General features: G+C 40.5%; 1 protein-coding gene across 1 annotated transcript in view; it reads left to right on the top strand.

Annotated features, from left to right (window-relative positions):
• LOC139650593 (integral membrane protein 2B-like) overlaps window positions 1–18944 on the top strand; it is a 31726-nt gene extending 12782 nt beyond the window's left edge. The window contains exons 2-7 of the mRNA XM_071527303.1: window positions 9767–9898; window positions 11989–12054; window positions 13073–13222; window positions 14935–15045; window positions 15881–16031; window positions 17764–18944. Coding sequence (XP_071383404.1) covers window positions 9767–9898; window positions 11989–12054; window positions 13073–13222; window positions 14935–15045; window positions 15881–16031; window positions 17764–17852 — 699 coding nt within the window. The 3' untranslated portion in view covers window positions 17853–18944. The remainder of the gene's footprint in view (window positions 1–9766; window positions 9899–11988; window positions 12055–13072; window positions 13223–14934; window positions 15046–15880; window positions 16032–17763) is intronic.
• Window positions 18945–19196: the final 252 nt, after the last annotated feature.

Raw genomic sequence — 19196 nt, 5'->3', positions numbered from 1 at the left:
CCCCCGATAACTTTGTTAACTGGAAAACATCGGTTTGTTGTGGCTGACTTCATGCGGTTGTTTGGTCAGTCTCTCAAAGACACACACACACACACACAAAACACACACACACACACACACATATAAAGAAAGGCATTGATCCCCTGTGTAGCGTGACTGGATGTGAATGCGGCCCAGATGAACCTCTCGCCTAGAGGTTAGTCCCAGCAGAGTGGAGACCAGTGGCCACCCGACCACAGCAGCTCAGAGTGAAGCATGCTGGGAGCAGCAGCCACAAAAAAAGGCTTACGAAATGAGACCAAAAGCTCTGGTAGTTCTCAAGAAACTAGAAACGAATTATCTGCGGAGGCAACGAGACGCAAAAAGAAAAGAAGAATCGTATGAAGTGAAAGGAGAAGAACAAAAGAGGAAGAGGACTGAAGCAGGAAGTTAATTTGAGGAGTCGGTTTGATGTGAAAAATAAAACTGTGGAGGAGGGGAGCAGAGCTGACGGGACTCTGTGTCTTTTCATAAACCTAAACACAGGGGCGTCCCAGTGGCTCGCACCATGTAAACACAATGTTCTGGGTTGGAAGCCGGCCCAGAACCTTTTATCACATGTCATCCCTCCTCTCTCCCAACCCTTCCTGTCTCTCTCTACTTGGAACTGTCTAATAAAAGTGAAAATGCCCCCAAAAAAACCTTTACATAGGGCTGCACAATTAATCAATCAAATATCGGGATTCTAGTTTCCACAGCCAATGTAGAATATTGGTGAAATTGAAAGGATTTTGCTTAATTTGGAATGTCTACTGTAATTGAAAATCAAAAAAAAAGTCAAAAAAGATGTTTGTATAAGATGCAGAGAGTGTAGTAAAATGATTTTGCTCCTCAAATCATCAAGAAAAGTGCTCCTGATCAATAATCGTGATCAGAATAGGTAGCAAAATGATCGTGCAGACCTACACTTATGTACCCATGTTATTAGCCAGTGTGTGTGTGTGTGGCATCAGTACCACATTTGAATGTGGTCTCCATGTTAAAGGATAAGGCCGGTGTTTTTAATGCATTTCTTACCATCAACAAATCCTATGAAAATAACAAAATCAGCACTGAATTTGTTCTGCTAACAAGTCTCATCCATGTAGCCGGTGCCCAATGCAGCCATGTCCCAGCAGCCATAGAACTCCATTGTATTAAAAAACTATTTTTTCCTCAAACAACTTAATAAGCCGGCTGTAAACACGTTTTCCATCTCAGGAAAGTAGTTCCGTAGCACAGAAAATAGTCCCCGGCGTAATGAAGAATTTGTTCCCATTGTAATTTGATTTGGTAATAACTGCAACAGCCTGACTTTTCATGGTAACAGTTTGCGATTTTTAAAATGTAAACTATGTCTTTGTGAGCTGTATTTCAAGGTTTTTAGCTTCCAATTGGGGCCAATGACTTTGGGTTGACGGCTAAAAACGGTACGAGGGAAGTGGGAAAGTAACGGGAGTAGAGCAAACGCATTGTTAATTTTGTTATTTTCATAGGATTTGTTGACAGTAAGCAATGCATTAAAAAACACCAGCCGTATCCTTTAACACAAAAGTATTTGTGTATGCCTGTGTCTGTCTGTACATTGCGTTCCTGTGTGGCATTGGCATAATACTTGAAAGTACTGCCCATGTTGACACACGAGTGTGTTAATGAGAGAGCCAGAGAGAGAGAGAGAGTGTGTGTGTGTGTGTGTGTGTGTGTTCCAGTAGTGGTTGTGTTGAAGTTATGAAACGCTCATCTGAAGCCTGTTGGTTCATGTTTGTGAAGCAGCTTCAGCTCTTCTTTAGCACTCAAGACTCTGTTGCAAAACAGCATGTCAGAGTCAGGAAGTGACTGACAGATGGTGAAATCTACAGCTGTTTGTCTCAATATCTTCAGAAAATATCTCCATCTGGACGGTCGGTCACACGGCAAACGCAGAACCCGCAAGATTGTCGGTTTAACTTTTCCTTCAGCTCTATTGTTTTCCTCTGTAGGGCTGTCAAAATTGGCCCAAAATGACGTTTGATTATTCCTTCTAAAAAAACACATAGGTTTGAACCATTCGCATATCTATTTTTGCGCATTATGTCCATAAGAGGGCAAACCAATGCAACGAGAGACATAACTACTTGTATAGGTATATTTATTTCATCATGAACATGTCTTTTAAAAGATCTACATACCTACACATTACAAAATAAATAAATAAAATAATGTCCTATACTGTAAAACATCATTTAAAGACACTCTCTCTCTCTCTCTCTCTCTCTCTCTCTCTCTCTCTCTCTCTCTCTGCGCCGTGGTTGGTGCTAGAGAACGCGCTGTCTCTCGAAGCGAGATCAAATGAATGATTCGTAATTCATATGTTATTCAGTAGCCTAATTTTTATACAGGTTAGGCAATATTCACACTGGTTTAAATAAACAATTTGATAGTATTTTTCCGTCTTTCCATCAGAGTTTTGTGCGAAAGGAATTAAAGATCCCGACTCCCAAATATAGGCCGGTTCCACAATTTTGCCGTCTACTGACCAAAATCCAAAATATTTCCAAACGGGCCTTTTTAGATTGCTTGAATTAGTCGCTCGTTTCAGCTTGACCTAGGGCTGGGCGATATGGTTGAAATCAATATCATGGCAATCATAAGGATTTTTCTCGATATCGATATATGTCACGATATGGTTCATGTATGCAAAATCACGTTAAATAATCAAATTAATGTTCATCTCATTGAACCGAATGGTAATGTTAGGTGTGATGTCAAACAAAACTGAAATTCTCAAATAATATTCCTACCATACCTCATTTTATGAGAGTTTTTAAGTAAAATTTACTTATCATCAATTTAGACAGCGAAAATGTGTATCACGATATCAAAATACCTTCATATCATCACAATATGACTCCACTGAAAGACGATAAACGATAATATTGAATTATCGCCCAGCCCTAGCTTGACCTACATTTCATTTTCAATCGATCCTGTCCGTCATGCAGTGCATTCACTGCAGCGGACCAGGCCAGAACTCGCGAGGCAGACAGCCGCAGTAGTGCTGCTTTTGTTTTTCCACAATCAAATATTAATTTTCACAGTCGAATGTCTGTTTTGTTTTTGTTTTTTTTTAATTTTAGAATATTCGTTGACAGCCCTATTCCTCTGTTCACCCTATCAGCTACTATCTGTACAATATCTGTATAGGAAGTGTTCACATGTGACATGATGGTCCTGATAGGTGAGGCGAGGCCACATGTTGTGTTCAAGGTCCGCAACAGAAGACATCACTTGTTATTGTTTTAGAGAAATGGCGGATGAGGAGCTCCTGTGTTTCTCCTACTATTATTAATGTTTCATATTAATCTGCTCGGAAGGCTTCCTCGTGGCTTCCTTGTGTCTGAGCCCGTCCAGTTTCCAGAATTTATTGAGAAAATAGTTTTCAAACTGTCACCTCTCCTTGACAGTTAGATCAGTCAGATGCTGCGGTTAGTTTTAACGGCGGATATGCTGATATGTTGTTAGCTCTTCTCGTCTATTATTTCATCTCCTGTGGGTAGAAGAGGTTCAGTCCTCTTCTCCTTTCTGTCCTGTTTTGCTTTCAGTTCCTCCTTTCTTTCTTTCTTTCTTTCTTCAACATATTTTACTGAATAACTGAAATGTTCCCTTTCAACCTCCTGTCTGCAGCTGCCAAACAGACTAGATGTAATGCCATGAATGTTGGCCTCTCTCTTTCTCTTTCTCTTTCTCTCTCAATTCAATTCAATTCAATTCAATTCATTTATTGGCATGACAGAAAGGATCTATGTTGCCAAAGCATTTGCAAAGGATAAAGTCAAATAAAATAAATGGATAATAAACAAACGATTCAGATTCTATAATGTCAACAATAGCATGTAAAAGTAATTCAATACATTCAAAATAAATGTATGTCAATGTGTAACAATATAGGACTCTCTCTCTCTCTCTCTCTCTCTCTCTCTCTCTCTCTCTCTCTCTCTCTCTCTCTCTCTCTCTCACTCACTCACTCTTGGTCCCCCTCTCTCCCTCTCTCCCTGCCCCTCTCTCACTCTCTCTCACTCTTGGTCCCTCTGTGTGTGTCTCTCCCTCTCTCTCTGTCCCTCTCTCTCTCTCTCTCTGTCCCTCTCTCTTTCTGTCTCTCTCTCTCTGTCCCTCTCTCTCTCTCTCTCTCTCTCTCTCTCTCTCTCTCTCTCTCTCTCTCTCTCTCTCCTCTCTCTCTCTCTCTCTGTCCCTCTCTCTCTCTGTCCCCTCTCTCTTTCTGTCTCTCTCTGTCCCTCTCTCTTTCTGTCCCTCTCTCTCTGTCCCTCTCTCTTTCTGTCCCTCTCACTCTGCCCCCCTCTCTCTCTGCCCCTCTCTCTTTCTGTCCCTCTCTCTCTCTCACTCTCTCTCACTCTTGGTCCCTCTCTGTGTGTCTCTCCCTCTCTCTGTCCCTCTCTTCTCTCTTTCTGTCCCTCTCTCTCCCTCCCTCCCCCTCTCTCTCTCTCCCTGTCCCTCTCTCTCTCTGTCCCTCTCTCTTTCTGTCTCTCTCTCTCTCTGTCCCTCTCTCTTTCTGTCCCTCTCTCTCTCTCTCTCTCTCTCTGTCCCTCTCTCTTTCTGTCTCTCTCTCTCTGTCCCTCTCTCTCTCTGTCTCTCTCTCTCTGTCCCTCTCTCTCTGTCCCCCTCTCTCTCTGTCCCTCTCTCTGTCCTCTCTCTTTCTCCCTCTCTCTCTCTCTCTCTCTCTCTCTCTCTCTGACCCTCTGTCTGTCTTGCTCTCTCTCTCTTTCCTTGCTCTTTTAACTTTTCTCTTTCTCTTTCGCTCTTACTCCCCCTCTTAAATCCCCTCATGCTTCTTCCATCATCTTTCTTCCTTCTTTTGTCTATAATTCAGTCCCCCCCACCCCCCCTTCAGTTCCTCTTTCCTTGTCTCTCTCTCTTAAGCTTTGTCACTCCCTCTTTTCTCTCGATGGATGAATCATCTTCCCAAGAAGTGTGAACCGACACTTTGGGGAGTTTTAGTTTTGTTGTTGTAAACGGAGGTGAAGGTCAGGACAGAGCTGCTTCACACAAAGCGTTGGAGTATTATTTCCTGTATTGAGGGTGTGTGTGTTTTCTGACCAGGACATGCTGACTCATGCTAGTCAAATCGTCAAAGCCAAAGACGGGTCGAGTTGCATTTTCTGACTTGATATCGGTTTGCTGACCGCACAGATAATTTGAATGTGCATGTTGACCCTCCTGAATACTGAATGGTGTCTGTTTTATGTAGCCTGCTGTTGTTTTGTGCTGGCTTTGTGTCCACGGGTCCTTCAAAAGTCTGAAAAAGTGTTCAAATATATCATTCCTTATTACTATTATTATCTGGAGTTCACTCATTGGAAGTCTTTTTTTCACCACACACTGCATTTCTTCTCTTAGATTAACACAGAGCAGGGTTATTAGAACAATATGCAAAACACGTTTGTTCTGTTAGACATTTGGACTTAATATCCGTTATTTCCTGTAGTCCTTTTTCTTTTTCTGCCCATTTATAGTTTCATAACTTTCAGTAGCTGTGTTCAATCAGAAATTGGCTGGTTTTTCCAACTTTTTTCTTTATTTTTTTTTCTTGGTCTTGAGTTCAGTTTCAGGTGGCATTAAAAAGGTCTCAAGAAAACTTAAATTTGGTGGTGTGAAATTTGCAGATACCTTCTTGTGTAAAGTGGATTTCCCTAGGGACAGTAGGCTAAATCATAAACAGTCATGTTGCTGTCAGCAAGCTCTTCAAGTGTTCACAGTGTGTAAGAATGGTTCATAACAGACCAGTTTTACTGCAGAGGGTTTATTGGAAAATAATCTGTGCTGGAAATGTCAGAGGGAGATAGGCACACTATTGCACTGCATTTGGGAATGCCAAAATATCCAGTTATTTTGGAGGAAAGTTTTGGAACGTTTGAGTAATTGGCTCGGAACAGTATTACCAATATCGCCAAGGTTATGTTTATTAGCGAATAGAAAGCAAATGCAAAGAATATCAAATACAACATTTTCTATAATTATGGTAGGAACCACTACTGCCGCCAGAATAATACTTAGATGTTGGAAAACACCAAAAATGCCAGAGTTATGAGAATGGGCCAATACAATGACGACAACAGCCTCATATGAGTCACTGCTTGATAAGATGAATAGTGCAAAGAGGAAAGAGGCTCCATCTTGGGTCCATTTCTGGAACTATATTAAATTGACAAACTTATAATATGCCCCATGTAGGGATTCCCTTCCTATTGATGTATTTACTTGTTTAATTGCTTTCTATTGTTTTTTGAGATGTAGCCTATGCCATTTGGAATTTTCATTTGTAATGTAAACCACAAAGAAATGTATAACTGCACTGCCATGCATTTGAATTACAAAAAAAAAAAAAAAAGAAATCCATGTTCCTCCATAGGTCTAGAAAGTCTGGAAAGGCATAGAAAAACAATTTGGCAAGTTGCAGGTTTTAATGAGTTTGGAAATTACACAAAAAATATTGAAAAAAATAGTTGTGCTGTCCCCAGTATACTATACATACGACCACATATTTTCTGTGGTTTTAGAACGCTGTAATTTTGCATTCTGATATTTGTTGCTGTTAAGAATAATTTTGTGACATCGTTGGTAGGGGCGAGATGACTGCCAGTGTAAATCATACTGAAGTTACGGTTTGAAAAAGTGGAAATTTGAAACTAAAACTGTGCAGGAACCCTTGAGTGCTTTTAGACTTAACCAATTTAAAATGTGAAGGTACTAATATGAAATCAGTGCCTTCAGAAATGTTAATGATTCTCTGTTAACTGTTATCAGCCTCAGAGGGGGTTGCCAGGTCTGAGGAGGAGTTCAGGGTTTAGAGGAAAGAGAAAGGACGAGACAAGTCCAGGCCTGATCTGAGACCAGCCGGCCTTCATCCATCTGTCCAGAGTCCAGACTGACGTTTCCTCTGCTGTTTAATATTTACTCACCGTTCTGCCTTCTGTCTGCTCAGCTCAAAGTCTTACACACACACACACACACACACACACACACACACACAACGATGTTATAATATATTCACTGTCGTCCCCTTATATAAACTTTACACATTTGTACACAGATTAAGTAATCTATGATCTTTATTGGCCTCTATCGGCTGTCGATTAAGTGCTTAGTCGATAAACAGTAAATTAATCGATTATAATGTTGATAATCGATTGTTTTAATCATTTATAAAGTGAAAATATCAAGCATTTGCAGGTTGCAGCTTCACAAATGTTAACATTTGCTGGGTTTTTTTTTCATCTCATTAAATCAAGACTTTGGGTTTTTTGTCTGCTGGTCAGACTGAGGAAGACATTTGAAGAATCACTTTGGGCTCTGGGAACTTGTGATGGGTATTTGTCATTATTTTTTACATTTTATAGACTAAATGAGTAATCGATAATGAAAATAATTGTTTGTTGCAGCTCTATTCGGCAGCCAGACAGTAGGAATTGCAAAAACATTGATAGAACTGATCTCCTCCTACAGAAGTCTCTGGCACAGTTTTTAAAGGCGGAAATCTCATGTGGTGAAGTAATCGTTGAGTCATTGGTATTGATCAACAAGCCAATCAACCCCTCACATATAGATTATGGTCATTTTTGTGCTGTGGAGCAGGAAAACATGTAGGCTAGGCTACTTATTGCCCCTTTAGGTTTGCCTTAGATTCCATATTATGCGCTCTGTTCATGTGACTGTGCTGCTGGCATGCTAGAGTCAGGGAAGATGTTAAACAGGAAAATATGTTCAAGTTGAAACTCTTTTTGTAGTTTTTGTTTCCCCTTTTAGTGGCCGGTAGTCAAAAGCCGGGTCTCCGATAATGTCCCTCTCGATAATGTCTCTAATATAAGCCTGCTTCCAATAAAGGCCTGGTACCCTCTGCAGTTGAGGTAAATAAAGGCCCGGGCCAATATTAGAGGAAATGCGGTAATCATCAACTGCAATTTGATGGAAGGAAAAGTAGATGTTTTGCTCCATGTTATCATCTTAGAAACTGTGATACCAGGGCTGGAATTGGAACTGAAGGCAAAACTGTGGAATTGTGCAACAACACTAGGACACATACACACACACATGCAGGTCTGGAAAAAAAATTGAAAATAAATGGTTATTTCTTGTCAAGAGTAGAGTAATTAGCTGGATTGCATAGACTAGTATTACTTTAAGTTAGGGCTGGGCAATATATCGATATTATATCGATATTGTGATATGAGACTAGATATCGTCTTAGATTTTGGATATCGTGATATGGCATAAGTGTTGTCTTTTCCTGGTTTTAAAGGCTGCATTACAGTAAAGTGAAGTCATTTTCTGAACTTACCAGACTGTTAGTGTTAGCTGTTCTATTATTTGCCTTTACCCACTTAGTCATTATATCCACATTACTGATGATTATTTATCAAAAATCTCGTTGTGTAAATATTTTGTGAAAGCACCAATAGTCATCCCTACAATATTGTCACAATATCCATATCAAGGTATTTGGTCAAAAATATTGTGATATTTGATTCTGTCCATATCGTCCATATTGTTTTTCTGTTTTGTAGTATATATTGTGACGGTGATGCCAGCTTAGAGGTCCAGTGTTGTCACTCTCTCACTCTCTCTTTCACTCTTTCTATCACTTCTTTTCTCTCTCTGTTCTGCCTCTGTGATTTGCATCATGATGAGTCATGCTGCTGCTCTGTGTCTCTATGAAAAGGGATGTGGAGCCTCCTTCATCCCCTCTAAACAAAGCCTTTGTTTTGATACACACAGACACACACACAAGCTCCTCGGTCTCCCAACACACCCTGGTCTGTGGCCGTTGTTGTCAGGAGGGTTGCCAGGCTCCAGGAGGCCGGCTGGCGTGGTGTGATCTGGTTGTGCCAAAATCGTAAAATTTTTCTAGTTATGGGACGATCTGCTTTTCTCACGATACGATTTGATACATGATATGTGGTCCAGGATTCAATCCAACCAGGATACGATGTGATCAATAAAAGTTCAGCGACAGCAAAGTCTGACTGTGCAGAATTCTGTTTATTTCTGAGACTCAAATCTTTCCAGCGATGCCATTGGCTGCTAGAATGTAAACAACAGTTTAAAAATGTCATTACAAAGTGACAGTAATATAATTTGGATGGAGAGCTTGTGAAACTGTGATGGTCAAGAGTCTCATTAGTGATTACTACAGCAGAATAACATGGAGCTGATATCACCATTCATGTTCCTGACACACCATACGAACTGTAACATTTTGTATTGCGATACCTTGAATTTTGATATATCGTCCCATCACTAATGACAAATAATGACAAAACACTGTTAATTTATTTCCTTTATTTATAGATTGATCCTTCTCTTTTTTACTGATTGTGTCTAGTCTAAGGTTGTAACTTCTTTTTTTTTTTCTTTTGATATTTAGTTTGTCGTTTGTTGTTTGTTTTGTCATTGTTTTGTTATATATTATTGTGTCTTGTACTGTTCTGTTTTCCATTTGTTTTGTGAGTATTTGTTTGGGACCCTCCTTGAAAACGAGATGATACGTCTCAAGGGGTTTATCGGATATAATACATTTCTCTAATAATGCCAGTGGAAACTTTCTGATCTCTGTAGGGACATTTTTGTTACTTTCTTGCTTGAATCCTGGTCGTCCGGTTGAAGGACGGCACCTTACTGCCTGTGAATAAATACAGAGGAAACATTTAAACTCGTCACACAGCGTGTCTCACTGCCGGTCCTCCCCCCCCCCCTGCAGGACCCGGAGGTGGGCCTGCCGGTGCGTCAGCAGTCCAGAGCCTGGTGCTGGTGCATGTGCCTGGGTCTGGCCCTCATGCTGTCTGGAGTCGTGGTGGGAGGAGCCTATCTGTACCGCTACTACATCCTGGAGGTAAGCAGCCAATCACAGATAGGGAGGGAAAATACCGATCAGAAAGAACCGAAGAACTGAAAAGAAGTCCTATAGTACTCTTGGGGAATTTTAATATTATGACAGGGATGACAGGTTACCAAACCTCACATGTTACTTCTGAGTCATGTGACTTTTGTTTACAAGCTGTGGTTGGCTTATAATTGGGCAGTGTGAACCTAAATTAACCAAATACAAAAATGCATTGGTGGAAAGTAACTAAGTACATTTACTCAAGTACTGTACTTAAGTACAATTTTGAGGTACTTGTACTTTACTTGAGTATTTCCATTTTAAGCTACTTTGTACTTATACTCCACTACATTTTAGAGGGAAATATTGTACTTTTTACTCCATTATATTTATTTCACAGCTATAGTTACTAGTTACTTTTCATATCAATATTTTATATTTAAAACATTTGATCATCTTTATAAAATAACTATAAAATAGCATTGTTATAGATTAGACTACCCAAAAGTATAGCTAAATTGTTAAGATTAGCTTCACGTTGACAACTTTAAAATGCTGCTTACATGTATGTCAATAAATCAGTATTAATATTCCAATCATTTATGAAAAATATAACTCTCTAAATGGGGACAGTTTGCATAATGAGTACGTTTACTTTGATACTCTAAGTACATTTTGCTGCCAATACTTATGCACTTTTACTTAAGTAAGATTTTGAATGCAGGACTTTTACTTGTAATGGAGGATCTTTACATTGTTGTATTGCTATTTTTACTGAAGTAAAAGATCTCAGTACTTCTTCCACTGCAAAAATGCGACAGAGTCAGTTTTCCACTGTGGTTCAGACCAAAGAAAACCAGCTGGAGGTGTGATCACACTCTGACAGTAAGAAACTGAAGCCAAACCAGCACCAGTAACATGTAACAGCTACTAACTAGATACAGCACAAAACATTAACCAAACTTTGTGTCGCACTTTTCAGAAATGTTACAACAAAACCGTCTGTAAGCGCTTTATCTCATTTATACTGAGAATGAAGGAAAGCAAGTGAACTGAAATAAAATACAACAGAGCAACAATTAAAGACATAACATTTCAATGCAATAAAGAAACGTTTTTGAAAATGGGTTGTGAGTAGACAGTGATTAGGTGAGCTACCTGTCCTGTGATATTCATGGTGATAAATGACCATGCTGTTACATTTTTAATTGAGCTAAGTTTATTTACTCTAGCAGCCAGTTTAGCAGGTAACAGCCTGTTCTGCAAGTCGTGCATGGCTTGTAAAATAGCAAAAGTGGCGGGTGAACTGTCAGGCAGTGGTTGGTGGACAAAAACAAGTTGGTTTCCTTCCCTGATCACGACCATCTGTGGGATCATAATCAAATATCCTGCAGCATTTTGCATTTTATGTGTTGTCAGCATTTGCATGTTTAGCTCAGCATCTAGAGTTTAGTTAGCTTAACACTGCTGCCACACTAATACAGCCTGACCCCTGTTATGATGTTTGTTTTTTATTAGAAATGGAAAGTCACACCTTCACGCCGCAACAGCTTTAGGATTGTCAGGTCTGAGGTTTACATACCAGATGCTTTCACAACTTATAATGTTACTTTCATATCAGTATTGGAAAGTATAATATCATTAAATTCAGGCTGGTGGATTTTGGCTGTGGCTGGTACATTAGTCCACATCAGAGATTTGGAGATCCTGTTCTATTTAAAGTCTGCTTGGCTGGTAAAACGGTGAAACTGGTGAACAAAAAGTTTCCTGTCCTGATTATATGACAAAGGTGCTGCAGGATGTTTTCAGTGCAGGTTTTATTGTAAGCAGGTTAAAAACAGAACAGAAAGACACAAACACAGGAGAAGTGACACTTCATGGCCTTTATTTAAACATGGACTCATCTCCATTGACCTCCGTTTTCACTGCTGTCGCAGTCAATATTCTCCTAATCAACGTCTCTCTCCCTTTTGTCTCTTTTTTTTTCTCCTTTCTTATATTATCTCATCTCTTTCCTTTCCTCACTGCCTGTTCCTCTCTTTCCCTCTTCCATAACATCCTCTTTCCTTCCCTTCCCTCCCTCCCTCTCCTCCCTGCAGGAGGGCCAGGTGTTTGTTTGTGGGGTGAAATACCGTGAGGAAGACTTCATGATCCAGGAGGAGGAGGTATGATGCAGCAACACGGTCTTTCCCATTTAGATGCAGTGTGTTAAAAGTAAACAGTGTGGAGTTTGTGGACTTCCTCCTTTTTTAGTTTTATTTATTTATTTAAATCGAGACAAAGAGCTTTGACAAAGTGAAAACATGAAGCTGATCATTAAAGCAGTGGTATACTTGCATCAAAGTTGAATCCAAAATAGAAACACAATCAAACACATAGCAGCATACATACTTGTTTGTTTACACTCCACGCATTAAAATGAAAGAGGTAACTGTAACCAAAAACAAACAACAACAGCTGCAGTGAAACGGCGACACAGGCAGCTAAGGGAATCAGAGGATTCAGAAAGAGTTTGATCGGACATAAAGGTGCAGATTTCCTCCAATGAGCAGCGAGCCGAGTCTCCAAACCATTCATGTTGAAGAGTCGACTGCAAGATGTTAGAGATGGAAATAAAAGCAATCAACAGGGAAAAGAAATTCTGGAAACGGACATTCCCCTGGACCCGTTATTGTTCTTATTGGAAGTATCACCTGAACTCCTGTTCACAGACCAGTGTTATATACTGCATATTGTGTTGATGGTTGCAAGAAAAATAATTACTATTATTTGGATGAAGCCCAACCCTCCCATGACTGTTCAATGGCTACAAAAAAAACATGTTTACATGATGGAACACATGACTGCCCAGCTACAACTAAAACTGCCTATTTTATAAGAAAATGGTAATCAGTTATTGACTACATTAGGAATCTTGTACTTTATTGTGTAGATGTATAATTTTTGTAGGTATATGTGTGTGTTCTACTTCTGTACGGTGTCATTTCATCTATATGTGTATGTATGTCATGATGTTTTAGACAGTCACATACTGGAGGCCGAAGCCTGTTCACACTGTGGAGTGTAAAGCCAATGCAGCGCCTTTACGAACCCGTTTCTTCAGCAGCTATACCATGACCTTTAACTGCCTGAATAACCGATGGCACGGCTGACAGATTGACCGCCTGACCTGACTGGTTTCAGGTGGAGGTGGAGCTGCCGTCCCAGTTCCAGCTGCGGCAGCTGGAGGAGAGCATCAGGGTGCTGGAGAGGGAGCAGGTCGAGCTCATCAACGTCCCGGTGCCCGAGTTCGACGACAGCGACCCGGCCGACATCGTCCACGACTTCCACCGGGTGAGTCGGCGGGAGAGAGTCACCGCTTTAACCGCTAACAGACTGAACAGACCGACTCGAGTACAGACGCTGTCCAACCCTGTGACACTTTTGTGGCATCGACACATAGACCAAATTAATTATTCGTTTATTATAATGTAATCTCAGCTCTCTGGCTGCCTAGTTGATCAGTTTCCTTCATCTCCTCTATGGAGTAGAGATGTTCCGATACATACATTCCATTTTTTCCTTCCCGATAGCAATTCCGATACCTGAACTTGCGTATCAGCCAATACCGAGTACCGATCCGATACCAGTGCGTTAAAAAAATATATATATATCATTATTATTATTATTTTTTAACAGCTGTATACTACTAACCCTGTATGGATGTGATATGTTTGCTATCATTGTTGTATGGCCTGGCTCAGGTTAAACCCTTTGTAAAACATGAACAACTACATACAGAGAATGAATGCCATAGAACTTTATTATCTAGTTTGACAGTCAGTCATAACTGAAAAAGAACATAAATAAATACATCTAGGAATAAATAACAAGTCCTTTAAAAAACTGTTAAAGTGCAGCCACAATTTAGTAAAATAAAAGACATTTAAAATTTTAAATAGTACAGTAACAGTATAAATTTAGTATATAAGTATAGATTTCCGGGAGAACGGCCGTTTTATCCGGGTGAAACTACTTTAAAGTTGATTTTTTTTCGGGGATAATAAATTACGTGATATCGGATCGGTGCGTAGACTCGCGTACTCGCCGATACCCGATCCAGCATTTTAGGCTGTATCAGAGGCATTTCAGATACTGGTATCTGTATCGGAACAACTCTACTATGGAGAATACAGTAACATTAAAGAGTAATGAAACACCAAACCCTAATCTGTGTAAAGCCTGACATCTAAATAAAAACAACGTCCATCTGCTATTGGCTGATCTTTGGTGCCAATGGTGGTGTTCAGTTACTCTTTAAGCTAATAAAGCCAGCTAATGCTAGAACTGGGCTGTTGGCAAACACGCAGACACCTATAGCATATTACATACAACATGAGAGCGCTGCTTACACAACATTGTTTATTTTTGTAGCTGCTAATCACAGTTCCAGTCTCACAGGGCTTCACTCCGCCCACATTATGAAACTTTATGAAAACGAAAACACTCCCCGACCTGAGAGCCTCGACTGAGAACAGGGGAAAACTCCCACAACAACCTCAACTCAACTCAACTCAGCTTTATTTATGTAGCACCTTTCATACAAGCATGCAGCCCAAAGTGCTTCACATAGCAAAATTACAACAATAAAACAATAAAATGTTAAAATAAAAATCAATAAATAAGAGTCAATAAAATAAAATAAAAATACAATAAAATAAACACCAGGAATAAATATAAAGTAAAAACCAATGATTAGAACTTAAAAACTAAGGCTATAACATTACTCCAAATTAAAAGCCAGATAAAAAGATAGGTCTTTAATTTCCTTTTAAAAATACAGAGAGCGCTTGCCAGTCTAATATCCAGAGGCAGTGAGCTCCACAGTTTAGGGGCAGAAAAACAGAAGGCGCGACTTGACTAACATGTAGATTTGCACAGAGTGGTGACGTTTGTTAGAGTCCAGGTACGGAGGAGAGAAGTGTGAATTTGACTGTTGATGTAAAAGAAGTTGTTTTCCTGGCCTGGTGATATTTAATGTTGTTCCCTCTCTCTTGTGTGTCCAGAGGCTGACGGCCTACCTGGACCTGAGCCTGAACAAGTGCTACGTCATCCCCCTCAACACCTCCGTCGTCATGCCGCCCAAAGACCTGCTGGAGCTGCTGGTCAACATCAAGGTAACCAGCCGCTTACTGACACTCACATCCAGACAGTGAAAACTAACGCAGAAGAAGATTCAATTCCTAGATAACCAGCATCACAAGCAGCCAAAAAGCCCTGATAATTTATGTAACAAAATACTTCAGTTACCTTAGAATGATTAAGTTTGATAAAGAAATTCTGGAAAGGAAATCAGAACTGAGGTAGAATAATTTTTTTTTATTTTGGTGTATATTATATTTGAATTTGAGTTTCATGTAGAGCTGAAAGGTATTGACAAAAAAAATCGAATTGTGATTATTTGACAGAATATTGCAATTGTGATTTAAACTGCGATTCATATCATCACATCATATTGTATAGTTTTTCTTGTCATACATTTTTAGAACTTTTGTTTAAAGAGTTTGAGTCTGATGAAAGGTTTTGATTCATGGACCAAAGATTACCTGCAGCTCTTGTTCACAAATCCACTTTGGACTAAACTCTCTCTTTAAGAAATTCACTGCAGCCTCTGAGATTTGGAAATTGCGGATGTTCATATTGTGATTTTGTATTGGATTATTTGTTCAGCTCTAGTTTCATGCCAAAATTAGATATCTACCATTTGAAAAAAGTGACACATTTCCTCACAATATGATTGGTAGCACAAAATATTATACTAGTATGTTAAAAGGAAAGTAGGTAACTTTGACTGTTGGTTCACAAAATAATTTTAGAGACTTCATCTTCTTTATCATAGATGTACTATATAGATAAACTTCAGGCAGAGGTCGTTTTTTCCCAAAATGTGCAGCATTTCTTCACTTACGGTTTATTACGTTGCACCGTGACCTGTTGTACTTGTCGTCCCAGGCCGGCACCTACCTGCCCCAGTCGTACCTGATCCATGAGGAGATGGTGGTGACGGAGCGGCTGGAGCACGTCGACCAGCTGGGATACTTCATCTACAGCCTCTGCCGCGGGAAAGACACCTACAAGCTGCAGCGCAGGGACAGAGTGCTGGGTGAGAGAGACCGACTGAATATACTACACGTTATCCCACACCTATCCCGTTGGTGCTGAGGATGATTCTTTTTTTTTAATGTTATACAGAGGAAATGAGTTCACTAAAACACAACCGCTCTCCACCAACCAGCTGCCACTGGTGTGTTTCCTCACAGACTGAAAACCAGTATAGAAACAACAGGGCTCATACACCGCGACACACCTCTTCTACAAACACATTTACATTCTCCCTCGTCACTGAGAAAGTTAAATCGCTCTGCCTGTCTGGACAAGCTCAATACTCCATGCAGGAATGTGTTGCCTGAACCAGAAGCCGCGTTCAACAGCAGCATGTTCAGAGACGTTTATTCAGACTCTGCGGCGTTTCCTCCTTCAGTTCAGTCGGTTTGAACTCCGGTGGCACCAGATAACGGCAGCGAGAGTCTCAGTCCTCTAACAAGAGAACCGCCTCTCCAATTACAGGAAACCCGCCCCGAAACGCAAGGGCTTATGGGTAGAAGGAGACTGAAAGCCTAGCAGAGCAAAATGAAGTCTGGACTGATGCTCATATTCAGCTGTTTCTTCATGTGTTCTTAGCTGGTATGAACACCTAGCCTGGTAAGACCATCCTGATCACGTGACCTCACATTCTGTTTCGCTCCACAGATCAGTAACCGGGCCAATCAGGGACTGTGTCGTAGTTGATGATGTAACAGGGCCAATCAGGGACTGTGTCGTAGTTGATGATGTAACAGGGCCAATCAGGGACTGTGTCGTAGTTGATGATGTAACAGGGCCAATCAGGGACTGCGTCGTAGTTGATGATGTAACCGGGCCAATCAGGGACTGCGTCGTAGTTGATGATGTAACCGGGCCAATCAGGGACTGCGTCGTAGTTGATGATGTAACCGGGCCAATCAGGGACTGAGTCGTAGTTGATGATGTAACCGGGCCAATCAGGGACTGCGTCGTAGTTGATGATGTAACCGGGCCAATCAGGGACTGCGTCGTAGTTGATGACGTGAAATACAGGCCGCCACTGGCAAAACAGTAACGGCGTCTCCCGAAGCAACGAGCGGTAACGTTAATGTTAGTAGAGTAAACACAGCCATAAGTGCAGTTATTGCAGAAATAGACTCAATAACAACAATTAAACCAGAACAAGAGTATGCACTAGCAGAGTTTCTCGGCGGAAAAGACGTTTTCACCTTTCTGCTGATTGGCTGAAGGAGTTTGTCTGTCAAGGCAAGTAGTCCCGCCCACTGAAATCGATGTGGGCGGCTAGAAGTCCAGACTGATCCGTGGAGCGAAAGAGAATGTGAGGTCACGTAATCAGGATGGTCTTACCAGGCTAATGAACACCACAGAAGAAGAGACAGAAATATACAAAATGCACATTATACGTAGTTTAAAATGCAAATATTCATAATAAAGAAAAGCTACCATCCCAAGATAAAAATTAACAATACTTTCAATATCTGGTTGGAGCTTGAAAAAACTGTCTCCTAGAATCTGTCCCTAGACAAGAGTGCTTTTTGATGTAAAATTCTGCTGTTTTCAGTACAACTTACTGCAAGCATGAACTAATAAAGTCAAAGACACGGGAAAACGACCCTGATAAAGGCCAAAACACGCTCGTTTTATATCTATTGGTTTTGTCCAATGTTTTCCAAGAGAAACAGCTGAGTTTAGTCGTTCCTGTCCATACAGGGAATCAAACTCCTAACTGAACTCTCTTGTCTTGTTTGCAGGCATGCAGAAGCGCGAGGCTCTGAACTGCCGCAAGATCCGCCACTTTGAGAACAGCTTTGTGGTGGAAACCAGCATCTGTGAGCCTTAGAGCCACTCCGCTCCACAGCTGAGCTCCACCGGTGTGCAGTGAGATTGGTTTTAATCCTCTGTCTCTCTTTGAATTGTTCTCTTGTTTCTGCTTGTCCTTCACTTCAGGTAGTTTGTGTGAGTGAGAGAGTTGAAATGTGAAGCTGTTTGGTAAATATTCAAAGGAGAAGAGTCGTGTATTTTTCCATTTTGTGTAGCGGGGGTTAAGACCGAGGGAATCATTAAGACATAACTAGCTAGTCAGCCTCGCTGACTATTGAATAGTTATTTAAATTATTGTAATCAAAATAATTGCAATTATAGCATGATCATGTATTTTAATGGACATGGGTAAATTACAAGTCTGCCCTTTTTTCCAATTAAAAAATAGAGAAATTGCAACTTTTGTACCACTGAACCTGGTTTTTGGATTGGATTGGTCCAGGGAGATTTTTTTTTTTTTTTTTTTTTTTTGTATTTTGTCTGCTGTAGCTATTAATACACTGCACCTATTCTTTCTTAACTGGAACATGATCTTAAAATAAGAGTGTGGATACCTGTTGCTCTTGTTTAGCTTTAAAAATATTAAACGTATTGAATAGGATAATTTGGCAGTCTGGTATTCTGATGCAGTTTTCCATTAAACAAGCAGGTCGCGCTTCAAGACGCAGCTGCTGAAAAGAGCGAAGGCCTGCATGATTTGAGGAAGCCAAAAAGCTAAATTGACTTGGGACTTGGGATTAAAACCCAGGATCTCTGCTTTACCAGCCTGGCTGAACTCAGCGCTGCAGCATCAGGCTGTAACTGAGTCCTGCACATGTGCAGTAAGGTTTAATAAATGTTTGGGGCCGACAGACAGAGTTACTTCTACTAGCTGCCGGTCGCAGCTAAAAATATTTTTTCTGGCTGTTGAGAGAGTTCACAGGGAAACACACACACACACACACTTATGTTAACGTCAGTAATCTTTTTCACAAAGTTTGTCTGTGAAAGTTCATTGTTTTTTGAATGTATAATTTTTTGGATAACTGCTTATTGTACTAATTTGTATATATAATCTAAAAATATAAAAAGATATGGACAGACCAACTCAACAATAAATCTTTAAAAAACAGTGCTGTTGTCATTCATTGTGTGAGTGAGTGTTTTCCCAAAGTGCCGTAACATTCCCCCAAATCCACCAGATAAGTGTGTGGATCTGGTCTGACCGGCACCAAGCTGCTGCAGTCTGCTGTGGAGTGTCAGCTGTCAGCCGCGTGTCATCTGATCACAGTGGAAATTTGTCCTTGATTAAAGCGCTAATCGGAGGGACGTCCCACAGGGGAATTATGGGAAGCGGGCCAGGTGGGCGGCGGGGCGCAGTGTC

This window comes from Centroberyx affinis, unplaced genomic scaffold (genome assembly GCF_046629955.1).
Source record: "Centroberyx affinis isolate AG114_WGS23_722 - 3 ecotype Tasmania unplaced genomic scaffold, CSIRO-AGI_Caff_v1 ptg001519l_1, whole genome shotgun sequence".
Classification (NCBI taxonomy): domain Eukaryota; kingdom Metazoa; phylum Chordata; class Actinopteri; order Beryciformes; family Berycidae; genus Centroberyx; species Centroberyx affinis.
Note: the sequence above shows the minus strand (reverse complement) of the source record. Positions and strands in the feature narration are given on the sequence as shown.